The following is a 25,591-nucleotide window of genomic DNA, read 5'->3' on the forward strand; positions in this document are numbered from 1 at the left end:
CAGTCACGGGCGGAAGTAGGCGGGGCGGGCGCTGGAGGGTTCGAGAAGCGGCCGGAGGCGGCGGGCGCCGGCGGCGGCCTCGCCATGGTGGACTACAGCGTGTGGGACCACATCGAGGTCTCGGACGATGAGGACGAGACTCACCCCAACATCGACACGGCCAGCCTCTTCCGATGGCGGCACCAGGTGCGGCCCGGGCGGCCCGACGCCGCTCCCCCCCCCCCCCCCCGGCCCGGCCGGGCTCCCCCGGGAGCCACCGGCCCCGGGACATCCGTAGGGAGGGGGAAGGGGGTTCGCTTGTTGCCGTGGCAACCGGTTCCAAGGACCCCAGGAGGGGGGGGGACCCCCGGGAGCGACCGGCCCTGGGATCCCCATGGGGAGGGGCCTCCCCCGTTCCCATGGCGACCGGACCCTCACGGGGGGGGGGGGGGGGCGTGTTCCCTGTTCCCATGGCAACCGGCCCCAGGACCCCCATGGCGGGACGCAGGGGGCTCCCTTATTCCCGTGGCGACTGACCCCGGGACCCCCGTGGGGAGGGGGCTCTCCTGTTCCCATAGCAACCGACCCTGGGACCCCCATGGGGGCTTGGGCACCCTGGGACCGCCCCCCCCCTCCCCCGGGGCTGGAGGATGGGGCTGGGGTCCCGTAACCCCCCCAGCTTCCCACAGGGGCTTCCCCCAGCTCGGAGCCTGGGGGGTAAATGGGAGGAGGGGGGGGCTGCACAGCCCCGCGCCCCCCGGGAACCGAATCCGTGGGGACTCGGAGGCCGCGGTATTCCGGAGTCATTCCCGATTTAGCAGGGAGAAGGAAGGAAGCTGCTGCCCGAGCTGTTCCCTCCCCAGTTCCGACAAAACGCCCCGGAGCTGTGTGGAGCGGCTTGAGTTTTCCTGTAAATCGGGGTGTTTCGGGGACGTTGGTCTCCCCTCGCAGCAGCTCCTTGTGCTTCACCCAGTTCCGCAAGGATAACAGATCCGGGAGAGCGTGTGGGGCTTCCCGGAGCGCGGTTAACGAGGCCGGGAAGCAGGAGAGAGTTAACGATGCGTCTTTCCCGACGTGGTTTCCATCCTGTCGCCTTCAGGCTCGAGTGGAGAGAATGGAGCAATTCCAGAAGGAAAAAGAAGAGCTGGATAAAGGATGCAGGGAATGCAAACGGAAACTCGCCGAGTGCCAGAAAAAAATGAAGGAACTGGAGGTGGCGGATCCGGAAAGCGGGAAGGGGGAGCTGGAGAAGCTCCAGGCCGAAGCTCAGCAGCTGAAGAATGAGGAGAAGAGCTGGGAAAACAAATTGGAGGAGCTGAAAAAGAAGGAGAAGAACATGCCCTGGAACGTGGACACCCTCAGCAAGGACGGCTTCAGCAAGGTGGGTTTGGGGGAGCCCCCGCGGGTCCCCCCCCCGAGTCGCGGGGCTGGCGGCTCACATCCTTCTGCTCCCCAGAGCGTCTTCAACGTCAAACCGGAGGAGAAGGAGGAAACGGAGGAACAGAAAGAGAAAAAACACAAAACTTTCGTGGAGAGATACGAGAAGCAGATCAAACATTTCGGTGAGTGGCGGGCAGGGTTTGGGGGGGCTGGCAGGCCCTTTCGGGGGGGCTCCCTGCGGCCGCCGAGCTGGGGAACCCCCCCCTCCGCTGTGGGAGCTCGCTCCGGTGCCCGCTTGACAATTTGCCATGTTTTTCCCCAAATTTTTTTGCTCGCTCGCCCAGCTGAGGCAAAGCTTCATGTGCTGCCTTCGTTAATCACAATTTGGGGGGGTTTAATTGAACCTTGGCATGAGTCACACCCCCCCCCCCAACTTTTTTTTGCTGACGAGATTTAGAGGCTGTTCTTTTTTTAACGAGCGGAAAAACCTTCCTCTGCTAACTGGGGCTGCCCTGCTTTGAAGGGATGCTGCGGCGCTGGGACGACAGCCAGAAATATCTCTCCGATAACCCTCACCTCGTTTGTGAGGAGACGGCTAATTACTTAGTCATCTGGTGCATCGATCTGGAGGTGGAAGAGGTGAGAAACTGGGATGAAACCCTGTTCCTCCTGCTGGTTTTGTGCCGGGATTGCCTTGTCCTCACCTCGCTGGCCTTTCTGCCGCGGGTTGATTTGCTTTTCCTGCCAGAAATCAGGGAATTGGAGAATCAGGGAATTGGAGAATTGGGGAATTGTTTAGGTTGGAAAAGGCCTTTCGGATCCCCGAGTCCCGTCGCTAAGCTAAAGCCACCACCTCCGCCCCAAACCAGGGCCCCGAGCGCCGCGTCTGCGGGGCTTTGCGATCCCCCCCGGGGCGGGGACTCGGCCCCTGCCCTGGGCAGCCTGGGCCAGCGCTCGACAGCCCTTTGGGCGCAGGAATCCTTCCCGAGATCCCACCTCAGCCCAGGTCCCATCCAGGACCTATTCCTTCTCCTGTCGCTTCTTCGTTGGCAAAGAGCCCGACCCCCCCGGCCTCAGCCTCCCTTCAGGCAGCCGTGGAGAGCGCCCAGGGCTGCCCTCAGCCTCCCCCTCTCCAGGCGGAGCCCCCCCGGCCCCTCCTCTCCTTCTCCAGCCCCTTCGCCGGCTCCCTCGCTCTTCTTTGGCCGCGCAATCCCACCTCAGACCCCGCGGAGCCCTCGGAGCCGGGGCAGGAGATCGGGGAATCGCGGAAGGGTTTGGGCGGGAAGGGGCCGCCAAGCTCATCCAGCCCCCTGCCCCCAGCAGGGACGGCTTCCCCCAGCCCGGGGCGCTCACAGCCCCGTCCAACCTGACCCTGACCGGGGCCGGGGCCGGGGCCCCCCCCGCTGAGGGCGGGGAGAGCCGGGCACAGGTTGCCCAGCGAGGCGGGAAGAATTTCTTCCTTCCATCGGCTGGGAATCTCCCCTCTTTTCGTTCAAAACCCTTCCCCCTCGCCCCGTCGCCGTGGGACCGACTCAAAAGCCCGTCCCCGCCTTTCTCATCGGCGCGGCGCGGTGCCGTAAGGTCTCCCCGGAGCCGCCTCCTCTCCGGGCTGAGCACCCCCGGCTCTCCCCGCCTGCCCTCCCAGCAGAGGGGCTCCAGCCCTCGGAGCAGCTCCGTGGCCTCCTCCGGCCGCGCTCCCGCGGCTCCCCGTCTTCCCTGTCCCGAGGCCCCCAGAGCTGGACGCAGAATCGGAGAATAATTTAAGTTGAAATCGTGAGATCATCGCGTCCAACCGGAAACCTGGCGCTGCCGGGGGTCTCGGCGGCGTCGGGGGGCGGAATCCCTTCCCTCTTCCCCAAACTGATAGCGTCGTGTGGGGTTGTGATGACCCCAAGTGCAGGATCCGGCCTTGAACCTTCTTAATCTCATCCCGTTGGCCTCAACCCATCGATCCGGAGGGATCTACCCCCCAGCAGATCCACGCTCCCACCCGCCTCGCTGTCTTCTCCAAACTCAGGGTGCGCTCGATCCCCTCATCCAGCTCATCCGCCCGCCGCCGCCGTCTTCCCCCTCCCCATAAAAAGGGGTTGGGGATGAGCCCCCCCAACCTCCCCGACGCGGGGAACGTGGAGCTGGGTGAATTTTGGGGTCCTCACCTCCCTTTTTCCCCCCCAGAAACACGCCCTGATGGAGCAGGTAGCCCACCAGACCATCGTCATGCAGTTCATCCTGGAGCTGGCCAAGAGCCTGAAGGTCGATCCCAGGGCTTGTTTCAGGCAGTTTTTCACCAAAATTAAGGTGAGAACCGGGCTGGATCCCCCCCGGAGCAGCTGATTTTTCCGGCACCGCTGCTTGGGGGTGAAGCGACGCAGCCGGGCGGGACCCCAGGATGGATTTGGGGGGGGGGGGAAATGGGGGTCCAGGGGACCCACGGCCCCCCCTCACGCCCCTCTCCTGGCAGACGGCCGACCAGCAGTACATGGAGGGCTTCAACGACGAGCTGGAAGCCTTCAAGGAACGGGTGCGAGGTCGAGCCAAGGTTCGCATCGAGAAAGCGATGAAGGAATACGAGGAAGAGGAGCGACAGAAACGCCTGGGCCCCGGCGGGCTCGACCCCGTGGAGGTGTACGAGTCCTTGCCGCCCGTGAGTATCACCCCGTGATTTTATTGGTTTTGGGGGTAAAACGGCAAAGTTTGGTCCGGTTTTAATGCTTGGGGGTGTCCTCACGTGTTCCCCCTCTTCTCTTCGGCCTCGCAGGAGCTGCAGAAATGCTTTGACGTAAAAGACGTTCAGATGTTGCAAGACACGATCAGCAAAATGGATCCTACGGTGAGCGATTCTTGCCTGGGGGGGGGGGGGAGCTTCCAGGGGTACGGGGGGGGGGTCTCGCCGGTCTGGCAGGGCAGGCAGAGCAGGCAGGACCCCCCCTGAGCCTTCCCCCCCCTCGCAGGAGGCAAAATACCACATGCAGCGATGCATCGACTCGGGGCTCTGGGTCCCCAACGCCAAGACGGCAGAAGGAGCCGAGAAAGGCGGCGGCGAAGCCATTTACGAAGAAATTAAGAAGGAAAACGGCGACGAGGAGAAAGGAAATGCGTGAGCTGGGGGGGGGGGGGTTTAAAAAAAAAAAAGGCATAAAGCATAAAAAAAAAAAGGCGTAAAGCTTAAAAAAAGGCATAAATCATCAAAAAAACAGGCATAAAGCCTCACGAAACCAGGTGTAAAGCCTCAAAACCAGGCGCAAAGCATCCAAAACAGCGCAAAGCCTCAAAAAAACCCCGTAGAGCCGCGAAAAAACAGGCGCCGAGCCTCAAAAAGAGGCGCGAAGCCCCCCCCAAAAAAGGCGTAAAGGGGTCTTCCCCCCCCCCCCCCCCCGCGCTGTAGAGACTTTTGGTGATTTTTGGTGGGGTTTGGTGACGTCTCAGCTGCTTGCGCCCCCTCCCCCCTCCCCAAAACCTCCCCCGTCCCCCCCTTGGGGGGGGACGGGGGAGGTTTTGGGGAGGGGGGAGGCAAAATGGCGGCGGGGGCGGGGGGGGCGCGTGCCGGCGCGGTTCTTGTGTTGAATAAAGAGGTTGAAGAAGCCGGGTGTGGAGTGGGGGTGGGGGGTGGGGACAATTTGGGGACAATTTGGGGGGTGGGGGGACACATGTGGCCAGGGCGCTGGCCAGATGTGGGCCCTGCCGGCGGCTGGCTGGGCCCCTCCCCCCCCCCCCGGGTTTGGAGCCAGCTGTGCCCCTCCAGCCAGATGTGCCCCCAGTTTGGAGCCAGCTGTGCCCCTCCAGCCAGATGTGCCCCCGGTTTGGAGCCAGCTGTGCTCCTCCAGCCAGCTGTGCCCCCCGGTTTGGAGCCAGCTGTGCCCCTCCAGCCAGATGTGCCCCTCCAGCCAGATGTGCCCCCCCGGTTTGGATCCAGCTGTGCCCCTCAGCCAGCTGTGCCCCTTGGGTTTGGAGCCAGCTGTGCCCCTCGATCCAGCTGTGCCACCCAGCTTAGATCCAGCTGTGAGCCTTTGCAGCTGTGTCTCCGGTTCGGATCCAGCTGTGCCCCCAGTTCAGATCCAGCTGTGCCCCCCGTTTGGATCCAGCTGTGCCCAGGCTCTGCCCAGCTGTGAGCCCTTACAGCTGTGCCTCCGGTTCAGATCCAGCTGTGCCCACGTCTCTAACGGGCAGCCCTGCCCTCATCCAGCTGTGCCTCCCGTGGGTTTGGATCCAGCTGTGCCCAGGGCCGTCCAGCTGTGCTCCCCATTGGAGCAAACATCCTGGTTGGGAGCCAGCTGTGCCTCCCCATCCAGCTGTGCCCCCTCCAGCCCCGCCCCTTCCTTGGGATCCAGCTGTGCTTCCAATCCAGCTGTGCTCTTTAGCCCCGCCCCCTGGCTGGGTTCCAGCTGTGCCCCCTCCAGCCCCGCCCCTTCGTTGGGATCCAGCTGTGCCCCCTCCAGCCCCGCCCCTTCGTTGGGATCCAGCTGTGCTCCCAATCCAGCTGTGCTCTTTAGCCCCGCCCCCTGGCTGGGTTCCAGCTGTGCCCCCTCCAGCCCCGCCCCTTTGTTGGGATCCAGCCCCGCCCCTTCGTTGGGATCCAGCTGTGCCCTCTCAGCCCCGCCCCTTCGTTGGGATCCAGCCCCGCCCCTTCGTTGGGATCCAGCTGTGCTCCCAATCCAGCTGTGCTCTTTAGCCCCGCCCCCTGGTTGGGCTCCGGCCCCGCCCTCTCTCAGGCTCCGCCCTTTCCCTGCCCCGCAGCCAATAGCCGCCGCCGCCGGTTCTTCCCGGGGGCGGGACCGCGCTCAGCGCCCCGCCCATGGGGGGGCGACGGCTTGTGGGCGTGGCAACGTGGCGGCGGCGGGCCAATGGCAGAGCGCGTCTCTCGGGCCCAATGGGAGGCGGCGGCTCTGCGGGGCGGAGGGAGCCGGAGCGGCGGCCGGGCCGGCGGGGAGCGGGGCCCGGTACGAGCCGGGGGGGGGGCCCGGTGCGGGTCGGGGGTCCCGGGCCGGGGGTCCCGGAGGGTCCGGGGGGCGTGTGCGGGGCTGGGGGGCCCGGGGGGGGAGGGACGGCGGCTGGGGGGCGTCGGGGCCTGCGGGGCGGGGGCCTGTGGGGAGTGGCGGGGCCTGTGGGGCGGGAGGGGGGGCCGGGCCTGTGGGGTGGGGGAGGTGGGGAAGGGGCTCTGGGGGGGGGGGTGTTAGGGTGTGTGGGGCTGGGGGGGTCAGGGGTGGCGGTCAGGGCTGGGGGGCTGGGAGGCGCTGGGGTGGGGGGCTGGGGGTGTTTGGGGCTGGGGGGGGTCAGTGTGGGGGGGGCTGGGAGTCCCTGGGGTGGGGGTCAGGGTGTGGGGGGTTAAGAGGCTCAGGGATGGGGGTCTTGGGATGTGTGGGGCTGGGGGTGGTCAGAGGTGGGGGTCTCAAGGTGTGGGGGGCTGGGGGGTCGGGATACGTGGGGCTGGGGGGCTGGGGGGTCGGGATACGTGGGGCTGGGGGGCTCAGGGGTCGGGATACGTGGGGCTGGGAGGCTCAGGGGTCGGGATACGTGGGGCTGGGGGGTCGGGATACGTGGGGCTGGGAGGCTCGGGGGTCGGGATACGTGGGGCTGGGGGGGTCGGGGGTCGGGATACGTGGGGCTGGGGGGCTCAGGGGTCGGGATACGTGGGGCTGGGGGGCTCAGGGGTCGGGATATGTGGGGCTGGGGGGCTCAGGGGTCGGGATACGTGGGGCTGGGAGGCTCGGGGATGGGGGTGAGAGTTTGTGAGCCTAGGGGATGTGGGGGCTCAGGCGATGTGGGGCTGGGGGCTATGGGGCGTGTGGGTGTTGGGGCGTGGGGCTGGGAGATTTGAGGGGCTTTGGCGTGGGGCATCAGGATGCGTGAGGCGGGAAGGTGTGGGGGGCGAGGGGTCAGGATACGTGGGGCTGTAGGGAGGGACGGTTTCGTGGCATCGGGGCTCAGCTGCCTGCAGGAACGGGCACCGGCACCAACCGGCAGCTGCCCGCTTTCCCCTGCCTTCCCCTCGCGCCGCGGGGCGGCTGGTCCCCGCTGCCCCCGCGCTTCTGCCTTCCCCTTCGCCGCTTCCCAGCCCGCGCTGGACTTTGCACCCCGTTTTCGCCGCCCCACGACCAAAGGCCGCCGCCGCTGTTACCTCTCGGGGGCACCTCGAGCCTCCAGTGCCGGTGACCGGGCGGTTTTCTGCCCCAGAAAACACACGTGTACTCTGCTCCTCGCTCAGAAACACGGGGCCAGGGAGCAAACGGGCCGGCAGGCAGCGTTAGCACCATGGGGACGTGTCCAGAGTCTCGAGGGGCTGCAGCTTGGCTGCGTGTGAGGGGGAAACCCCCCTCGGAGAACCTGAAATGGGTCAAAATCCATCCCCGGCGACGACCCGGGTCCTTGGCATAGCCGAGTGCGTGCGGATCTGCAGCGGAGACGGGCAAAATCCTCATCGGCCGCGTCTTTCGGGAGCACAGCTGTGCTGGGGTTGCAAAACACGGCTCGTAACTCGCTTCGTCTCCCCCCTCCAGGCCTGTGCTTGGAGCCCACGACGCCCGAGTGGAAGAAACCGCCACCGCGGAGGCCGAAATCGGGGTGAAATCGGGAAGGTTTGTGCCCTGCGGCGTCGGCGTTTGCCGCCGTTGGGAATAACAGCGGGGGGAAGGTTGGATCCTGCTGCGCGAGGATCCCTCCGTGTTTATTTTGTTCCCCAACCTGTTGCTTGGGGAAATCCAAATTGCTCTGAATCCCATTTTTCAATCCCAATCCAAATTTCAGCCCTTTCGCTGTATCTGCTGTCAGCACCGAGCTCGGATGCCAAAAAAAAAAGCAGCCTATTAAAGGTGATTTCTAACTTTTTTGGGGGTGCTGAGCTCCCGCCGAGCCGCTTCAGGGTGCTGCGCCCGGCTTCGCCGGCTTCACCTGGTTTTTAGAAATGAGGAAGCTGACGGAGCAGCCGCCTCTTTCGGATTCCGCTCCCCTCACGAGGAGGGAATTGGGGGAAATCTGCCAAGGTTTGGCTTCGGGATCTCGCCGCGCCTGCGGGCGGAAGCTGAAGGAATGCCGTCACGTGCCTCGCCTTGAGAGGATCTGGAGAGGCACATTCCTATGGGGGAAGACCCTCATCTCGGCACGAAATTCCGGGGAAAAGGGGTTTCTTTTGGTACCTCTCATTTTTTGTACCCCAGCCAAACGCCGCCCTGCACCCAAAGCCGCGTTTTTTTAGGGCGAGAGCTGCTTGTTTCACCTCTCCGCTCGCTCCCCTGGGTGCAGGATGGAGGAAACCCTCGCGACGGGGACGTAGGGAGCGGAACGTGATGCTTGAAAAGGCTTTTGACCCCCTGAAAGTGCCGGGTTTTGCTCCGCGGGTTGGTTTCCTTCACCGTATCACTGGGATGGAGGCGTTGGGCTGATCCTGTCCCCGTGTTCAGCGTCGATAGGGCGCGGTGAAGCTGTTTTTCGGGGGGCGCAGCTTCGGCACGGCTCTCTCGCAGCCCTGGGTTTGTTTAAAGGGCAAAAAGCCCTGCCCCGCGGCGCGGCAAGCTCGCTGCGGGCTCGCTAAGCCGAGAGAGCGAGGGCACGTGAGAGTCCTGGCCCTGAGCGAGAGCTCCCTGCGGTGTTTATCGTCGGCGGAGGAAGTCGAGCTGCGGCGGTGAGACCCGCTTGGCCTTCATCAGCAAAAAAAAGAACTGGGGAACAGGCGCCAGATTTTGCCGGGAGAGATCGGGGAGAAGAGCTGGGGGAGGCGGGAGCGATGCCGGCGCTGCGGTGTGGGGAGGCACGGAGGGATCCAGCTTTCCCGGTCTCACCGACGGATCGCTTCCCTCCCCCCGCCCCAGGTGATAACAACCCCCTCCCACGCCGCCTTCGGGGATCGGCACCGAGTTATGCTTCATCTGACGGCGAGGTGCGTAGCCCCAGCGTCGGGCTGGAGGGCACCCAGTTGCCCAACTGGGAGAGACTGGTGGCGGGGCGCTCCGTGCTTTCCTAACGCTTGTTTTTATTTATTTCTCCGTTTCTTCCCAGCTGGGGCGTCGTCGGGGGCCATCGCCATGTCTCTGTGCCAATGCGCGGTGAAGCACAGCGAGTCGGACGCCGAAGGCTGTTGCTTCTCGGCGAGCGGCGGCTTGAAGGTTTGCCTGCACTGGAGCGGCGAGGAGGAGCGGGAACGGTGCCAGATCTACGCCCAGGGCACGCTCAGCGCCGAGGAGATCTGCATCGACCTCGCGCGGAGGATCGGTGAGCGCCGGGGAAGTCCGTCTCTCTTCTGAGACTGCCATACCCAATCGGGTTACGTCCCGGGGCTGAGAAATTTCCAATTTCCCAATCCCTGCGACCGTCTAAGCTGCTTTATCTGATAAATCTGAGCGCTCGTGTTATTTTTAAGAAGCAGCTTCCTGGTAACAGGCTGTTAGCAAATCCTGTCGGAATTTGGGCATCCCCGCTTGCTCCGGGGTTCCTGAGAAGTGGGGTGGGATGGCTCTACCCTGAGGCTCAGGCCAACGGGTCTGTGAGTTATTGGAGCATGATGAATTGAAGAGCAATTACTTCACCTCTGACTCATCAACATCCCGTTTAATGAGCGCTCTGCCTCCCCTCGCCGTGGATTTCTCCCGGCGGAGGCGCAAAAATCGTGCCGGGCACCCGCGTCTGAGCTCTTCTTGGTCTGAGGAGCCGTTTTGCGGACGTGTTGGTTTGAATTAAGGGCGCCTGATCTCTCTTTTAACCCTTAGGAGAAGATTTTAGTTCTCACCTAAGGTTTAACCAGCAAATCGCTCCCGATTCGCGTTTCCCATGGGTTTTATTAACTTCCCTTCCCCTTGCTGCAGTCTAAGCAGCTCTGCACGGCGGTTTATTTGGAATAAAAAACGGCTGAGGCTCCCCTGGCCAGCTGGCTTTCCCCGCGCGCGCCAGAAGGACGGCAGACGCGCGGCTCTCTTTTAAACGGCGTTTTTAAAGGCTATCCTGCCTCTGGCATTTGCGAGCGGGGACGAGGAGGACGTCTCGGTCCCCGGGGGTGGGGTGTCGGTAGCACGGATGGGTTTCTGCTGCCAGTAAAATCGAGCGGTTGGGAGGAAAGGGGCGAAGAAGGGTTTTTTATAATATTTTTTGCTATCAGCTGTGAGTTTTTGCGGGCTCGACAGCGCCTCACAGGAATTGTGTTTTCTTCGCAGGCATCACGCCGCTGTGCTACAGCCTCTTCGCCCTCTATGACACCCAGAGCCGAGTCTGGCTCCCGCCCAACCACCTCTTCAAAATCGGCAAAGACACCAACTTCAACCTGCTTTTCCGCATGAGGTGAGGCCGCTTCCCTCCGCTCCATCCCCTGCTCCCGTCTTTCCTGGAGCCGAGCCCTGCGGAGCAGCCGAGCTCCTCTTTGCTCGCGGAGCGGAGACGTGCCGGGCTTTAATAGGGCCGCGCTGGAAATAACGCTGCTTGCTTTTCCGCCCCCGAGTTACCTGTAGGGTTTCCAGATTTGCCTGGAAAATATCTGCGGAGGTTGGCGCGGGGTCGGGGAGCCGAGCAAACGCAGCAGGGCTCGTCTAAATCGGACTCGGAAGGATTAAACGAGGAACGGGACGTGTTTGGAGTCCCTGCCTCTCCTTCAGCGTGGAAGGAATTTCCCTCTTCCCGCTACTCCTCCGCCTTTTGTCCTGCCTCTCCCTGGCTGATCCAGCCCGTGCTTCCCCCTCTCAGCTCCATCCCCGAGCGGGACAACGTCCCCTCTGAAGGGTTTTGAGACCAACAGCCAACACCCAAGGGCCTCTCTGGGTGACCCAGGGCTGCGGCGTCGCCAGCTGCGTTCCCGGGAAGGCGGCGGCTGCTTTTTTGTAGACATCTTTGTGAGATACTTGGGTTCCCTGGGGACAACGGGAACGGCGATCTTAGCGTTTCCTCCCAAAACGTTGCCGCTGGCGATTTTATTCGGAGAGCTTTTTCAGGCTGGTTTTGTTGGGGTTTGGTTTTGTTGCTTTTTTTTTTTTTTTATGGTGAGTCATAGCGAAGGTAAAAGCGAGGGAGAAACGGAAAACCTGGCTTGGAGATTTATTAGCCTGTTTTATCCGGCTTGCAATACCACCTTCTTCCTGGGGAACCGCGGCGTATCGAGCCGAGGCCTCTCTCTGCAGCCAGCTGTTGCGCCGAACGCAACGCGTGCAGCAGAAAACGGTCTCCGAGGCGCCGCGCCGGCTCGCCGTGCGGCTGTGCCGTGTTGTCCGAGGAAGGTTGAAACGGCGGCCGTGGGAGCCACGCTTCCCGGTGTGTGAGGAGGAAGGCTTCGAGTCCCCATGGCCGGCGCCTCCGCGGGAGCAGAGCACCGTGATCCGTAGCTCTCCGGCTGCGGATAAGTCGCAGAGCTCTGACTTTTTGGGCCAGAAAATCTTTTTCCCTTTGGTTCTGGTTTCGATGCCACTCGGCTGGCGCCGGCGCGTTAACCGCAGGTGGAGATGCGGCTTTGAGGGTTGAGCAGTGGGAACCGAAACTCGCTCTGCCCGCAGAGCTCTCCTTGTGCTGATTTTTTTTCTCTTTTTAGATGTCGCGTTTGTCGGGGACGCTCCTCACCCCGCCTGCTCTCCCTTTTTCAGAGCCCCTGGGCTCCAGGCGGCAGGAAAAGCTCGGTGCGGAGCAAACCGGGCTGCGCAACGGCGTTGTGGGGAGCAGTGCTGCTAAAGAGGCGTTTGCAGGTCGGGATGGGTTGCAGCCAGAGTTAATTAGGGTGCCTTTAACGAAGCTTTGCTGACGGGGATGTGTTTTGTGTGCTGTACGGCACAGCTGGTCATAAAACGTGGTGGAAAAAGCTTAAAGGAGGCAGTTTTGGTGGCAGGAAGAGGTTGCTTCCCCTTTGCCTCCCGCCGTCGGAATCGTTGCCTTGTGCTCGGGTCACGCTTTTTGAGGATGTGGCTGATTCTCGTGTCAGCAGCTGGGTTTCAAGAAGTCTGGCTCTTAAAAAAAAAAAAAATAAAACCCAACCCCCACCACTCTGAGCCCGGAGCGGGCACCCTGGCTGCGCTGGGGCAGGGCCAGACCTCTCCGCTCTCGGTCTGCCGGTCCTTTCCCCGTCCTCTTGACACAGCCGGTGACAAAACCTCTGCAAAACCCTTGTTGGGAGCTGGCTCCGGTCCCCCAGAGCCCCCGGGGACGCTGGAACCGCTCGAGGTTGGTTTCACCCATAAATCTGCTCCTTCTGCCCGGCGCAGCGGTTCCAGTGTAGCTGCTGGACCCGGGTTTGGCTGTAGAGGCAAAACCAGGGCGTCTCGGCTTCGAGAGGGGGCAGGGACAGACCACAGCCCTCCCGTCCCCACGTGCGAACGCCGCTCTCCTCTCCTCCTCCCCTCCAGGTACTACTTTCGGAATTGGCACGGGATGAACGACAAGGAACCGGCGGTTTATCGCAACGTGCCCCGACAGAGCGACTCCCCCGACGAGAAGCTGCAAGGAGGAGCCTTGCTTGACAAATCGTCCTTCGAGTATCTGTTTGAGCAGGTAATGAACCGGCCTGACGGGCTGGAGGCTCACTTGCACCTGGAGTTGTGGAAACCTGGCTGATTTTCTCGATCCAGCCGGATTCGGCTCAGCCCTGTTGTCAGGAGCTGTTTTTCCATCTGCGAGGGCTTTGTTTAAAGGACAAACACAGCTGTAGTTTTGCCCTTGGAAAGGCTTTGTCCTGCTCGAAGCCTCTCTGGGAGGCCGGGAGCCGAGCTGAGGGGGACCCCATTACACCTTTAAAATAAAAAAAGACAAGAAAAAGCACTCCAGAAGTCAGTACAGGGCCTTTTTTCCGCCTTTATTTAACTTTTTCTCTTTAATAGGGGAAATTTGAATTCATCAATGACGTCGCATCTTTGAAAGACCTCCAGACCGAGCAGGAGATCCAGAGGTTCAAGAACGAAAGCTTGGGCATGGCCGTGCTTCACCTCTCTCACATCGCCATCAAAAAAGGCATCTCCCTTGAAGAAGTGGCCAGAAAATACAGGTGACTGCTTGGCCTCCCAGCCTCGGGGCCGGGGACTTTCTGCTCTGCGGTGCTTTCTTCTGGTTTCTCACCCTCTTTCCTCTCCGTCCTCCTCCCCGGGAGCGATTCTGGGGCTGGTTTAGGTGACGGAGAGATCAGTTGTGGCTTCTCCGGCTGCGTGTTTAGGTGTAGGCGCCCGTGAGGTCTTGCTGAGTGGTCGTTCCTTCCCTCCCGCAGCTTTAAGGACTGCATCCCGCGCTCCTTCTACCGCCAGATCCAGCAGAACAACTACCTGACCAAATTCCGCATGAAAAACGTCTTCAAGAAGTTCGTGCAGCGTTTCCAGCGGCACACGGTCAGCACCGGCAAGCTGACGGTGCAGGACATCATGTACAAATACCTGGCTACCTTGGAGCACCTCGCGCCTCGCTTCGGGAGCGAGCTCTTCCCCGTCCTCTCCTTGGAGACCTCCTCCGAGGGCGAGAAGGTGCAGCTGTACGTCAACGGGGGGCATTCGCAGCTGGAGCACGGGCACGCGCTGCTCCCCAAGGACCAACCTGTCACCCACGAAGTCCTCATCACCGGCACGACCGGGATCCAGTGGCGGCCCGTGCCCGTAGAGGTAGGTCGGCGCTCACGCTCCCCGCTGCTGGATGGGAAGAGACGTTCCCATCCAAATCCCATCCTGCACCAGCTCCTTTTTCCATAGCTTATGCTCCTGGGCTTTTCCTTAGGCTCTCCGGGCACCCCAAGTTCTTTTCCAGCTTATCCCAGTTTGGCCGGTAACCGTCACCAGCTAGCGGTGCCATTTTCCAGCGGTAGGAAGGGTTGGAACTGATGCCTTTGCATCTCCGCTTCTGCAGAGCATCGAGAACTTCTCCCATCGTGGATATTTTGGGAGGAAGAGCAGAAACAAAGAGCTGGAGCCCAAGGGGCCGACTCAGCCGGCGGAGCGGAGCGAGCCGAAATGGGCTCACTTCTGCGATTTTCGGGAAATCACGCACATTGTCATCAAGGACTGTAGGGTCAGCATCAACCGGCAGGACAACAAGTGCCTGGTGAGTGGGACTTGTTCTCTCCCGGCCGCCCCGCTGACCGTCTCGATGCACCTGGGAACCCCTAGTTGCGCTCCAGAGACTGGGAGGAGGCAGCGCTGGGAAGAACAAGGATCTTTTCCGGCCTTAATGCCAGCAAGCGAGAGTTTTACGCTCTCCTCGTGCTGGCAAAGGGATTTTTTGGTGGATTTTTGGGCTGCCTGCCCTCTAGCGCAGTGGCTTCTCACCCTGCTTCCCCTCCCCTTCCACAGGAGGTGGTTCTCCCATCCTCCGAGAGCGCGCTCTCCTTGGTCTCGCTGGTGGACGGTTATTTCCGACTCACGGCTGACTCCAGCCACTATTTGTGTCACGAAGTGGCGCCGCCGCGCGTCGTGATGAGCATCTTGAACGGCATCCACGGGCCCATGCAGTAAGTGGCTTCTTCCTGACCCGACGGAGGGCTTGGGGGTGTCGAGGAGGACGTGCCGTGTCCTCGGGGCTTATCCGAAGCCGTCCCCCTTTCTCCTGCTGCCAGGGAAGAGTTTGTTTTTGCCAAGCTACGGCGGGAGGAGCAGGAGGAAGGGCTCTACATCATCCGCTGGAGCGTCCTTGACTTCAACAGGATGATTCTCTCCGTGGTGAAAAGGGGCCACCAGCAGGTAAGATGCAATTCCCAGCGTAGCATTCCCGGGAACGGCGAGCTCCCGTTAGGAACAAGCTGGGCTGCGCCTGGTCCGAGTTGCGTGACGGGGAGCTGCGACGCCTGTCCTGACGCTGTCTTTCCCAGGCTCCTGGGGTGCAGGGAGCCCTCAAGTACAGGCAATTCCGGATCCAAAAAAAAGGAAACTCCTTTGTGCTGGAAGGGTGGGACCGGGAGTTTTCCACTTTGCGGGAACTCTTGGACGTACTCAAAGGCTGCACGCTCAAGTCTGGCGATGAAAGCTTCACGGTGAAGAGATGCTGTCCGCCCAAACCGGGAGGTATGAGGGTGGATGATTTTTCCCTCCGTCGGACTCGCGGAACAAGGGCGTCCGTAGTTTCTGGGGCTTTAGCGTACATCTCTTCCCTCCTCTTGCAGAGATCTCGGACCTGCTGATCACCCGGAAGGTGAAGGATAGCGCGAAGCAGATCCTTAACCTGACCCAGCTCAGCTTCCACCAGATCCGCAAGAACGAGATCACTCAGGTTGGGCGCTCGGTCTCGCCGGGCAGCGGGGTTTACGGCAGGCTGCGGGTGATTCCGATGGCTGGAGGAAGCTGCTCCTCCTGGTCAGGGGATGCTACCGCAGCCCTGACGCCGCTGGTGCAGAGAGGAGAGAGACACGGAGGAGTTATTGGGTTTGGTTTGGCGCTTTTTTCCCTTCCCTCTTCACAGAGAGGGGGGAAAAAAGCCGTGCAGAGGCAGCGCGGTCCAGGCAGGAGGCAGAGGTGACAATGAGGGAAGGGGGAGAGTCGGCTCGCGCGTGCAAGGCTGAAAATTCCCCCCCGCGCACGCTGCTTGGGGGTCTGACGCCCTCGTGCCTCGTCTCTGCCTGCAGCGAGCCCACCTGGGGCAGGGCACCCGCACCAACATCTACGACGGGGTGCTGAACGTCTGCGGGACCACGGGGGCCGATGACGAAGCCGAGTATTTCTCCACCGAACAGAATAACAACAGCCGGGAGATGCACGTGGTCCTCAAAGTCCTGGACCCCAGCCACAGAGACATCGCCCTGGTGAGTCCCCCCTGGGCTGGGGAAGGGGAGGTGGGACAGGGGGGGAAAAAAACCAGCTTCGAGCCGCTGCCTAGGTGCTCCGAGAGACCGGGCGCCGTCGTGACACCCTCTCTCCTCTCCCCGCAGGCGTTTTTCGAGACAGCCAGCCTGATGAGCCAAGTGTCTCACGTGCACTTGGCTTTCGTGCACGGAGTCTGCGTGCGAGGCTCCGAGAGTGAGTACAGGGCTCTCCTCCACCCTTTGCCGCAGCCGGCTTCGCCTTGTGCCAGTGCCGGCTCCGTCACCGGGGCCGATCGGCTCCTGCACCGTGCCGAGGCCGGGCTGAGGACAATATCTCTGTCTTCCCCAGATATCATGGTGGAGGAGTTTGTGGAACACGGACCTCTGGACGTGCTGCTGCGGAAAGAGAAAGGCCGGGTCACCGTGGGCTGGAAAATCACCGTGGCCAAGCAGTTGGCCAGTGCCTTGAGCTACCTGGTAATGGGGCTGGGAGCTGGGGGTTTCCCGGCAGGGAACGGTGCCGGAGATCACCTCCGAGTGGCAGGAAGGGTCTTGGCTTGGATGGGCGTACGCTTTGCTGGGTAAAAACCAGCTGGGCCCAAGGAGTTGTGGTGAACAGAGTTAAACCGGGTCGGCGGCTGGTCACCAGTGGCGTCCCCAGGGCTCCGTACTGGGGCCAGCTCTGTTTAACGCCGTTATCGATGATGGAGTCCATGGCGAGGGGATTCGCGCCCCCGAGGTTTGCGGGAGCGTTGGGCTGCGAGGGCAGGGAGGCTCTGCCCTGGGGCCTGGCCAGGCCGCAGCCGTGGGCCCGGGGCCAGCAGGGCTCAGCGCCGGGTCCTGCGCGTGGGTGCCACCGACCCCCGGCCACGCTGCGGGCGCGGGGAGGAGCGGCTGGAGAGCTGCCCGGCGGAAAGGGCCTGGGGCTGGTGGTCGGCAGGCGGCTGGATGGGAGCCGGCAGCGTGCCCAGGTGGCCAAAGGGGCCACCAGCGTCCTGGCTTGTGTCGGGAGCGGCGTGGCCAGCGGGCCGGGGAAGGGACCGTCCCCCTGGGGAGGCCGCAGCTGGGACGCTGTGTTCAGCCTTGGGCCCCCGGCTCCAAGAAGGAGGCGGAGGGGCTGGCGCGCGGCCGGAGAAGGGCAGCGAGGCTGGGGAAGGGGCTGGAGCGGGAGGGGAAGGGGCTGGGGGGCTCGGGAGGAGCGGCCGGGGGAGCTGGGGGGCTCCGCCTGGAGAGGGGGAGGCTGAGGGCAGCCCTGGGCGCTCTCCACGGCTGCCTGAAGGGAGGCTGAGGCCGGGGGGGTCGGGCTCTTTGCCAACGAAGAAGCGACAGGAGAAGGAATAGGTCCTGGATGGGACCTGGGCTGAGGTGGGATCTCGGGAAGGATTCCTGCGCCCAAAGGGCTGTCGAGCGCTGGCCCAGGCTGCCCAGGGCAGGGGCCGAGTCCCCGCCCCGGGGGGGATCGCAAAGCCCCGCAGACGCGGCGCTCGGGGCCCTGGTTTGGGGCGGAGGTGGTGGCTTTAGCTTAGCGATGGGACTCGGGGATCCGAAAGGCCTTTTCCAACCCAAACGATCCGATGATTCCATGATTCCTCTGCCCTCCGAGCAGACAGACAGATTTTCATCATAACGTGCCCTGTCTGCACCTCACAAGACCCGTCCTCGCTCCCTCTTTCCCGGGGGCGAGCGGCTGGGGTAGCGCACCTGAACTTCAAACGCCGGATCCCGGCTCTCTACCTTCATTTTGGGGCCGCGCGAGCTGGGAAGAGCCCTGGCCGAGGACGCTGCCTTCCCCGCTCGCTGGGCTTCTGGCCAGCAGCTTGGGAAAGCTCGCTCGCCGCTTGCGAGGGCGTGCGCCCCAGCGCTGGGTAATCCCCACGTTCCTTTTATTCCCCCTGGGTTCACCTTTCTACAAAGGGATAATGAGACAGGGAGGTGTCAGGCGTAATTAGAGCCAGGAGTCCTGCATTTTTATTTTCTGCTGTAGTCCGTAGACTTGACCTTGTTCTGAGGCCTCTTGGAGTTTCTCCAAGATTTCCTATCCCCTTGTTTTCACAGGAGGACAAAAACCTGGTGCACGGCAACGTGTGCGCGAAAAACATCCTGCTGGCCAGGAAGGGGCTGGAAGATGGATCGGTGCCTTTTGTGAAGCTCAGCGACCCCGGAGTCAGCTTTACGGTGCTCTCTCGAGAAGGTATTGAGTCGTCCCGCGCTGGGCTGAGCCTGGGCTTGTTCTGAGCTGAAAATCCAGGTGCTTTTTTCCCCTCCTGCGGCTCAGGTAGCTGATAAATAGCATGGATCGTGCCTGAGCTGTTTCGGCGAGGTCTCGCCTGCCTTTCAGACCTTAATTTTTGCGATTACGGCATTTTGAACGTGCGGGCACGCAAATTCTGTGGCAGTGGCTGGTTTTGGCCTCAAAGCTGCTGTCGGAGCTAGTCCCACCGTGGCTCCCCAGTGGCTGGGATCCTGTGCGGAGTTTTTCCCCCGGCTCCGTGTTCGTGGGGTCTTTCTGGCCGTATCCTCAGCAACGCCTCCCTTCGCCTTCCCTCTCCCAAAGAGTGCGTGGACCGGATTCCCTGGATCGCCCCGGAATGCGTCCGGGATGTGGGAAACCTCAGCACGGCGGCCGACAAATGGAGTTTTGGCACCACGTTGCTGGAAATCTGCTTCGACGCCGACGTCCCGCTTAAGGAGCGCACTCCTTCGGAGGTGACTTTGCCTTCTCCTCTCCCTCCGTCCCCAGCTCCTCTGTTCCGGGATGGATCCAGCCCTGTTTGAGACCTGGTTTTCTTTTTTCTCTTAGAAAGAACGTTTCTACGAGAAAAGGCATCGCCTGCCCGAGCCGTCCTGCAAGGAGCTGGCCACCCTCATCTGTCAGTGCCTGAACTACACCCCCGTCGAGCGGCCGTCCTTCCGGACCATCCTGCGGGATCTCACCCAGCTCCAGCCGCACAGTGAGGCTCCGCGGGCTTTCCCGGGGAGGGGGGTTAGGGCCCCGTCGTTCCTTCCCCCTCCCTGAATCGGGTGAGGGCGGCTGTGGGGAGCCTTTTGTCCTGGATGAGGGGGGGAAAGGGCAAAAAAAAGGGTTAAAGAAGGATAAAAAGGTTAAAAAAAAAAAAAGGGGGGGGGGGAAAGGTTTAAAAAAAGACCAAAAAGGGGGAAAGAAAAGGCAAAAGAGGGGGAAAAAGCGGAAAGAAAAGGCAAAAAAAGAGAAAAGAAATGGCAATCAAGGGGGAAAAAGGGGAAAGAAAAGGCAAAAAAGGGGAAAGAAAGGGCAAAAAAGGGGGAAAAAGGGGAAAGAAAAGGCAAAAAAGGGGAAAGAAAGGGCAAAAAAGGGGGAAAAAGGGGAAAGAAAAGGCAAAAAAGGGGAAAGAAAGGGCAAAAAAGGGGGAAAAAGGGGAAAGAAAAGGCAAAAAAGGGGAATGAAAAGGCAAAAAAGGGGGAAAAAGGGGAAAGAAAAGGCAAAAAAGGGGAAAGAAAAGGCAAAAAAGGGGGAAAAAGGGGAAAGAAAAGGCAAAAAAGGGGAAAGAAATGGCAAAAAAGAAGGGGAAAAAAAAAGGCAAAAAAGGGAAAGAAAAGACCAAAAGAAGGCCAAAAAAGAGAAAAAAGGTAAATAAGGGAAAAGAAAAGGCCAAAAAAAAAGGCAAAAGGGGGAAAAAAGGTAAAAAAGGGAAAAGAAAAGGGGGATGAGAGGCAAAAAAAGGGGGACAAGAGTGGCAAAAAGGGGGGACAAGAGGTAAAAAAGGGCCAAAGAAAAGGCCAAAAAAAAAAAGGAGGGGGGAAAAAGGCAAAAAAAGGCAGAAGGGGGGGAAGGTAAAAAAGAGGAAAGAAAAGGGAAAAAAAAAAGGCAATAAGGGGGGGAAAAGTAAAAAAGGGAAAGACGAAGGCGCTGCTTGGGCAAGAAAACGCGCGAAGCGTCTCGGCGGCGAGGCGAGCTCCGCTCTCCCCTCAACCCCCATCGTTTCCAGACCTCGTCGACGTCACCTCGGTGAACCCCGACTTCCCGGTGTCCGACCCCACCGTCTTTCAGAAGCGTTACCTGAAAAAGATTCGGGAGCTGGGGGAGGTAAGTGGCATCTTGAGACCTCCGCCGTGGAATTCTGCGTCCAGCTCTGGGGGCCTCGGGACAGGGAAGACGGGGAGCCGCGGGAGCGCGGCCGGAGGAGGCCACGGAGCTGCTCCGAGGGCTGGAGCCCCTCTGCTGGGAGGGCAGGCGGGGAGAGCCGGGGGTGCTCAGCCCGGAGAGGAGGCGGCTCCGGGGAGACCTTACGGCACCGCGCCGCGCCGATGAGAAAGGCGGGGACGGGCTTTTGAGTCGGTCCCGCGGCGACGGGGCGAGGGGGAAGGGTTTTGAACGAAAAGAGGGGAGATTCCCAGCCGATGGAAGGAAGAAATTCTTCCCGCCTCGCTGGGCAACCTGTGCCCGGCTCTCCCCGCCCTCAGCGGGGGGGGCCCCGGCCCCGGCCCCGGTCAGGGTCAGGTTGGACGGGGCTGTGAGCGCCCCGGGCTGGGGGAAGCCGTCCCTGCTGGGGGCAGGGGGCTGGATGAGCTTGGCGGCCCCTTCCCGCCCAAACCCTTCCGCGATTCCCCGATCTCCTGCCCCGGCTCCGAGGGCTCCGCGGGGTCTGAGGTGGGATTGCGCGGCCAAAGAAGAGCGAGGGAGCCGGCGAAGGGGCTGGAGAAGGAGAGGAGGGGCCGGGGGGGCTCCGCCTGGAGAGGGGGAGGCTGAGGGCAGCCCTGGGCGCTCTCCACGGCTGCCTGAAGGGAGGCTGAGGCCGGGGGGGTCGGGCTCTTTGCCAACGAAGAAGCGACAGGAGAAGGAATAGGTCCTGGATGGGACCTGGGCTGAGGTGGGATCTCGGGAAGGATTCCTGCGCCCAAAGGGCTGTCGAGCGCTGGCCCAGGCTGCCCAGGGCAGGGGCCGAGTCCCCGCCCCGGGGGGGATCGCAAAGCCCCGCAGACGCGGCGCTCGGGGCCCTGGTTTGGGGCGGAGGTGGTGGCTTTAGCTTAGCGATGGGACTCGGGGATCCGAAAGGCCTTTTCCAACCTAAACAATTCTAAATCCCTGAAGGAGCTGATATGATAAATCCCCAACGGACCACGGAGCTGATAAAGATGCCGAGGGTGGCTTACGGGGAATGCGGAAGGGCTCGGAGCTGGTCGGGCAGATGTTTCCCTCGTAGCCGGTTATTGTGGTGGCTTGAGCTGCTCTGTGATTCATAGGCTCCGGTTGCCTCTGGGTGAACCGGCCTCTTTCCAGACTGATTTCCAAAGAATCTACATCTGGATGAGAGTCAAAAGTCTTTATTTTAATCTATTTTTGTTGAGGACTTCCCCACTGTCTGAGGAGTTTATTGACCCCTATGGAGAACTTCCAGAGAGGCTGCTCCCGGTGTGGGGAAGCCAGGAAAAGCTGCTCCTGGCCGGATCTCAAATTCTGTGCCTTCTCCTTGCCAGGGTCACTTCGGCAAGGTGAGCTTGTATTGCTACGACCCCACCAACGACGGGACGGGGGAAATGGTGGCTGTCAAATCGCTCAAATCCGGCTGCAGCCAGCAGCTGCTGACCAGTTGGAAGAGGGAGATTGAAATCCTCAAGACGCTTTATCACGAAAACATCGTCAAGTACAAGGGTTGCTGCAGCGAGCAGGGTAAGGCGGCCACGGGGGGACGCGGGGTGGCTTTTGGTGGCCGTGGAAATCTCCCCATGCGAGTTTTTCCCTCGGCGGCGTAGTTGAACACCAACAGCGGAGCCCAAGCTTGCGTCGTCCGACGCAGAGGCGCCAAAAACCCAATTCCCTGAGTTTTTTGGTGGCTGGTAGCGGCGGGGAACCCCTTCCTGGCAGAGGGCTGGGGTTTGGGGTGTTGCTGGGTCATTCCCCTCTCCCCGCGAGGTTCACACGTCGCCTTCCTCCTCCTCCTCCTCCTCCAGGAGAGAAGATTGTGCAGCTGATCATGGAGTACGTGCCCCTCGGCAGCCTGCGAGACTACTTGCCCAAGCACAACGTCAGCCTGGCCCACATCCTGCTCTTCGCCCAGCAGATCTGCGAGGTAAAGCCCAACCCTTCCCGCCTTCTCCTGGGGGCTCCAACCCCTCAAAAATGGCTCCGATCCCCCCCAAAATGGCTCTGATGCCCCTCAAAATGGCTCTGACCCCACTCTTTTCCCTTCGCTGGGGCATGGCCTGTCTGCACTCCAGGCTCCTCTAACCCCCAAAATAGCTCTGAACCCCCCAAAATGGCTCTGACCTCCGTCTTTTCCCCCTTCTCCAGGGCATGGCCTGCATTTGCGGGCTCTTCTGCCCCCCAAATGGCTCTGAACCCCCCAAAATGGCTCTGACCTCCTCTTTTCCCTTCTCCAGGGCATGGCCTGTCTGCACTCTTGGTTCCTCTGCCCCCCAAAATGGCTCTAACCCCCCCCCCAGAGTAGCTCTGAACCCCCAAAACGGCTCTGACCCCCATCTTTTCCCCCTTTTCCAGGGCATGGCCTGCATTTGCGGGCTCTTCTGCCCCCCGGAATGGCTCCGAACCCCCCAAAGTGGCTCTGAACCCCCCAAAGCGGCTCTAACCCCCCGTCTTTTCCCCCTTCTCCAGGGCATGGCCTATCTGCACTCCCTGCACTACATCCACAGGGACCTCGCCGCCCGCAACGTGCTGCTGGAGAACGAAAACGTGGTGAAAATCGGGGATTTCGGCTTAGCCAAAGCCATCCCCGAGGGCCACGAGTATTACCGCGTCTGCGAGGACGGGGACAGCCCCGTTTTTTGGTGAGCGCGGACGCCCCCTCACCGCCTGGGGTGATTTGGGGCGAGCGGAGGATGGCGCCGGGGTCGGGTACGGCGAGCAGAGGCGCGTGCCGAGCTCCGCCGGCGCTCACCGGCGACCTTGACCGCGCAGGTATGCCGTGGAGTGCCTCAAGGAGTGTAAGTTTTACTACGCCTCCGACGTCTGGTCCTTCGGGGTGACGCTCTACGAGCTCCTGACCCGCTGCGACTCCGGCCAAAGCCCTCCCGTGGTGAGTCCGGGTCGGCGCTGCCGGCTTTGCCGCGGCGGCGTTTGCCGAGCTGGGGATTGCGGCTGACTTTTTTGTCCCCGTCTTTGCCCGTAGAAATTCATTGAGATGATCGGGGCGACGCAGGGACAGATGACGGTGCTGCGGCTGATCGAGCTGCTGGACAGGGGGAAGAGGCTGCCGAGTCCCAAGGATTGTCCTTGCGAGGTGAGGATCGGCGTTCCGACGGCTGGCTGTCTGTCCGTCCGTCCGTCCGCTCCGGCCCCTGGGGAAGGGGGAAAATGGAGGAGGGAAGGGGAAGGAGGAAAATGAAGAGGGGAAGGGGGAAGAGTGGTGGAGAAAGGGAAGGAGGAAAATGGGGAAGGGAAGGAGGAAAATGGGGAAGGGAAGGAGGAAAATGGGGAAGGGAAGGAGGAGGAAAAATGGGAAGGGAGGAGGAAAAATGGGAAGGGAAGAGAAAAAGAGGGAAGGGAGGGGAAGGGAAGGGAAGGGAAGGGAAGGGAAGGGAAGAGAAGGGAGGTGAAGGGGAGGGAAGGGAAGGGAAGGGGGAGGAAAAGTGGGAAAAGGGGAAGGAAGGAGAAAGTGGGAAGGGAAGAGAAAAATGGGGAAGGAAGGGGAAAGTGGGGAGGGAAGGGGAAAAATGGGAAGGAGGAAAAGTGGGGAGGGGAAGGGGAAAAGTAGGAATGGGAAAATGGGGAAGGAAGGGGAAAGTGGGGAGGGAAGGGGAAAAATGGGAAGGAGGAAAAGTGGGGAAAGGGAAGGAGAAAAGTGGAGAGGGGAAGGGGAAAAGTAGGAAGGGAAAAGTGGTGAGGGAAGGAGAAAAAGTGTGGAGGGAAAGAGAAAAATGGGAAGGAGAAAACGTGGGGAAAGGGAAGGAGGAAAACAGGGAAGGAAGGGAAAAAAGGAGGAAGGGAAGAGAAAAAGCGGGAAGGGCTTCATCTTGCTGTGAGGAAGAGGAGGGAAAGGTGAAGTCGGGGTCCCGAACGCGGCGGGCGGAGCTCTAGAAGTGCGGAGCCCCCCCTTCTTCCCGGTGAAATCCCGGCGGCCGCGCTGCCTCCGGCTGTTTCTCCGTTTCCCCTCCCTCCCTTCCCAGATCTACCGGCTGATGAAGAACTGCTGGGAAGCGGAGGCTTCCTTCCGCCCGGCTTTCCACAACCTCGTCCCCATCCTCAAGAACTTCCACGAGAAATACCGGGCTCAGGCTCCCTCCGTCTTCAGCCTCTGCTGAGCCGGGAGTGGGGGCACGGACACCCCTCTCCGCTTCCCAAAAAGCCGAGGACAGGGGGGCGGCGGCAGCTGGATGCCAACGCCGCGCTTCAGTTTTCCCAGCGGAGTTTCCACACCGCGCTTCGGTTTTTCCCGGTGGAGTTCCGACGCCGCACTTCGGTTTTCCCGGCGGAGTTCCGACGCTGCGCTTTGGTTTTTCCCGGCGGAGTTTCAACGCTGCGCTTCGGTTTTCCCGGTAGCATTTTGACGCCGCGCTTCGGTTTTCCCGGCGGAGTTGCGACGCCGCGCTTCGGTTTTCCCGGCGGAGTTTCAAGGCCGTACTGTGGTTTTTCCCGGCGGTGTTCCGATGTCACGCTTCGGTTTTCCCGGCGGAATTTTGACACTGCGCTTCGGTTTTCCCGGTAGCGTTTTGACGCCACGCTTCGGTTTTCCCAGCGGCGTTTCGGCACGGGATAAGGAAAGGCCGGGATGCCGAGGTGAGCGTGTGGTGGAGCAGCACCCGAGGAGGGGGGGGGGGGACCCCCCCCCACTCCGCCGGCTCCGGCTTTCCGGCACGCCCCTCCCGCCGAACACTGTGAACGAGACTGAGGGGGGGGGGACACGCGGATTTACGGCCTTACCTCCCCTTCCTCGCTCCCTCCTCTTCCTCGGGGACCTGCTGAGACCCCGCTGCCTGGGGGGGGGGGTCGCCTTCGGGGACCCTGGGGTGCCCCCCCCCTCCCCAAAAGGGTTCAGCAAAGAGATTTTGGCACTTTATTGGGGTTTGGGGTCTCCGCTGCGTTTCTGCCCCCCCCCCCCCCCCCCGGGGTGGGCGTGGGGGGGGGGCGGGCCCCCCTCACCCTGGGTGGGGCCCCCCTTGCCCCCAGGACTGGTTTTGGGGGGCTGGGGGGGGGGGAGGGCTGGAGGAAGAGGGGGGCTGTGTCCCCCCTCCTCGCCGTTATTTATTGCCTGCTGTCTGCCCCCCCCGGGGGGGGGTGGGGGGTGGGGGGCTGCAGGGTGGGGGTCCCTCCTTCCCCCCCCCCCCCCCCATGGGGGTCATCTCCCAATAAAGGACGTCACGGCCCCCCCTCCTCTCCGGCCTGGTGGGGGGAGCGGGGTGGGGGGTGTTGCTGGGGGGACCTATGGGGGGTCCCTATAGGCTGTGGGGGGATTGGGGTTCCTATAGGGCCTGGGGGGGGCAGGGGTCCCTATAGAGTGGGGAGGGGGGTCTCAGGGTTTCTGTAGGGCAGGGAGGGGTTGGGGTCCCTATAGAGTGAGGGGAGGGGTGTCTTGAGGTCCCTGGGGGGGTCAGGGACCCCTATAGGGTGGGGTGGGTATCTTGGGGTCCCTTATAGCG

The 25,591-nt window shown here is 61.8% G+C and overlaps 2 protein-coding genes across 4 annotated transcripts; both read left to right on the forward strand.

Annotated features, from left to right (window-relative positions):
* On the forward strand, positions 1–4,541 carry CDC37 (cell division cycle 37, HSP90 cochaperone). The gene is made up of 8 exons (XM_087777923.1): positions 1–186; positions 1,079–1,360; positions 1,436–1,541; positions 1,883–1,998; positions 3,535–3,657; positions 3,821–4,003; positions 4,118–4,189; positions 4,311–4,541. Exons 1-8 carry the CDS (start codon positions 85–87, stop codon positions 4,458–4,460), a joined length of 1,134 nt encoding a protein of 377 aa, XP_087634049.1. The 5' UTR covers positions 1–84; the 3' UTR covers positions 4,461–4,541.
* A 498-nt stretch (positions 4,542–5,039) lies between these two features.
* On the forward strand, positions 5,040–25,011 carry TYK2 (tyrosine kinase 2). 3 transcript variants are annotated; one of them, XM_087777920.1, is made up of 25 exons: positions 7,724–7,931; positions 9,162–9,229; positions 9,349–9,561; positions 10,497–10,620; positions 12,660–12,804; positions 13,131–13,294; positions 13,511–13,895; positions 14,137–14,331; positions 14,580–14,737; positions 14,843–14,966; positions 15,095–15,287; positions 15,386–15,492; positions 15,845–16,021; positions 16,148–16,235; positions 16,371–16,498; positions 18,077–18,212; positions 18,576–18,727; positions 18,822–18,972; positions 19,987–20,084; positions 21,476–21,668; positions 21,950–22,068; positions 22,611–22,783; positions 22,914–23,031; positions 23,125–23,235; positions 24,122–25,011. In XM_087777920.1, the coding sequence occupies exons 3-25, from the start codon at positions 9,375–9,377 to the stop codon at positions 24,254–24,256; spliced, it is 3,561 nt and encodes a 1,186-aa protein (XP_087634046.1). In that variant the 5' UTR covers positions 7,724–7,931; positions 9,162–9,229; positions 9,349–9,374; the 3' UTR covers positions 24,257–25,011. The 3 variants fall into 3 exon arrangements, with proteins under 3 accessions (XP_087634048.1, XP_087634046.1, XP_087634047.1); XM_087777922.1 differs by lacking the exons at positions 7,724–7,931; positions 9,162–9,229 and adding an exon at positions 5,040–6,319 and having other exon boundaries at positions 9,411–9,561; XM_087777921.1 differs by lacking the exons at positions 7,724–7,931; positions 9,162–9,229; positions 9,349–9,561 and adding an exon at positions 11,855–12,477 and having other exon boundaries at positions 10,529–10,620.
* The last annotated feature ends 580 nt before the right edge of the window (positions 25,012–25,591 follow it).

Source organism: Nipponia nippon, unplaced genomic scaffold, assembly GCF_047370975.1.
Source record: "Nipponia nippon isolate SJK-2023a ecotype South Korea unplaced genomic scaffold, ASM4737097v1 scaffold_42, whole genome shotgun sequence".
Taxonomy (NCBI): domain Eukaryota; kingdom Metazoa; phylum Chordata; class Aves; order Pelecaniformes; family Threskiornithidae; genus Nipponia; species Nipponia nippon.

Excerpts from the sequence above, each read along its gene's own strand:
- CDC37 (XM_087777923.1), top strand. The coding sequence starts at position 85 with ATGGTGGACTACAGCGTGTGGGACCACATCGAGGTCTCGGACGATGAG. Across the intron at positions 1,999-3,534 it reads TCGATCTGGAGGTGGAAGAG|AAACACGCCCTGATGGAGCA; the intron begins GTGAGAAACTGG and ends TTTCCCCCCCAG. Across the intron at positions 3,658-3,820 it reads AGTTTTTCACCAAAATTAAG|ACGGCCGACCAGCAGTACAT; the intron begins GTGAGAACCGGG and ends CTCTCCTGGCAG.
- TYK2 (XM_087777922.1), top strand. The coding sequence starts at position 6,152 with ATGGGGGGGCGACGGCTTGTGGGCGTGGCAACGTGGCGGCGGCGGGCC. Across the intron at positions 6,320-9,410 it reads CGAGCCGGGGGGGGGGCCCG|TCGGACGCCGAAGGCTGTTG; the intron begins GTGCGGGTCGGG and ends AAGCACAGCGAG. Across the intron at positions 12,805-13,130 it reads TCGAGTATCTGTTTGAGCAG|GGGAAATTTGAATTCATCAA; the intron begins GTAATGAACCGG and ends TCTCTTTAATAG.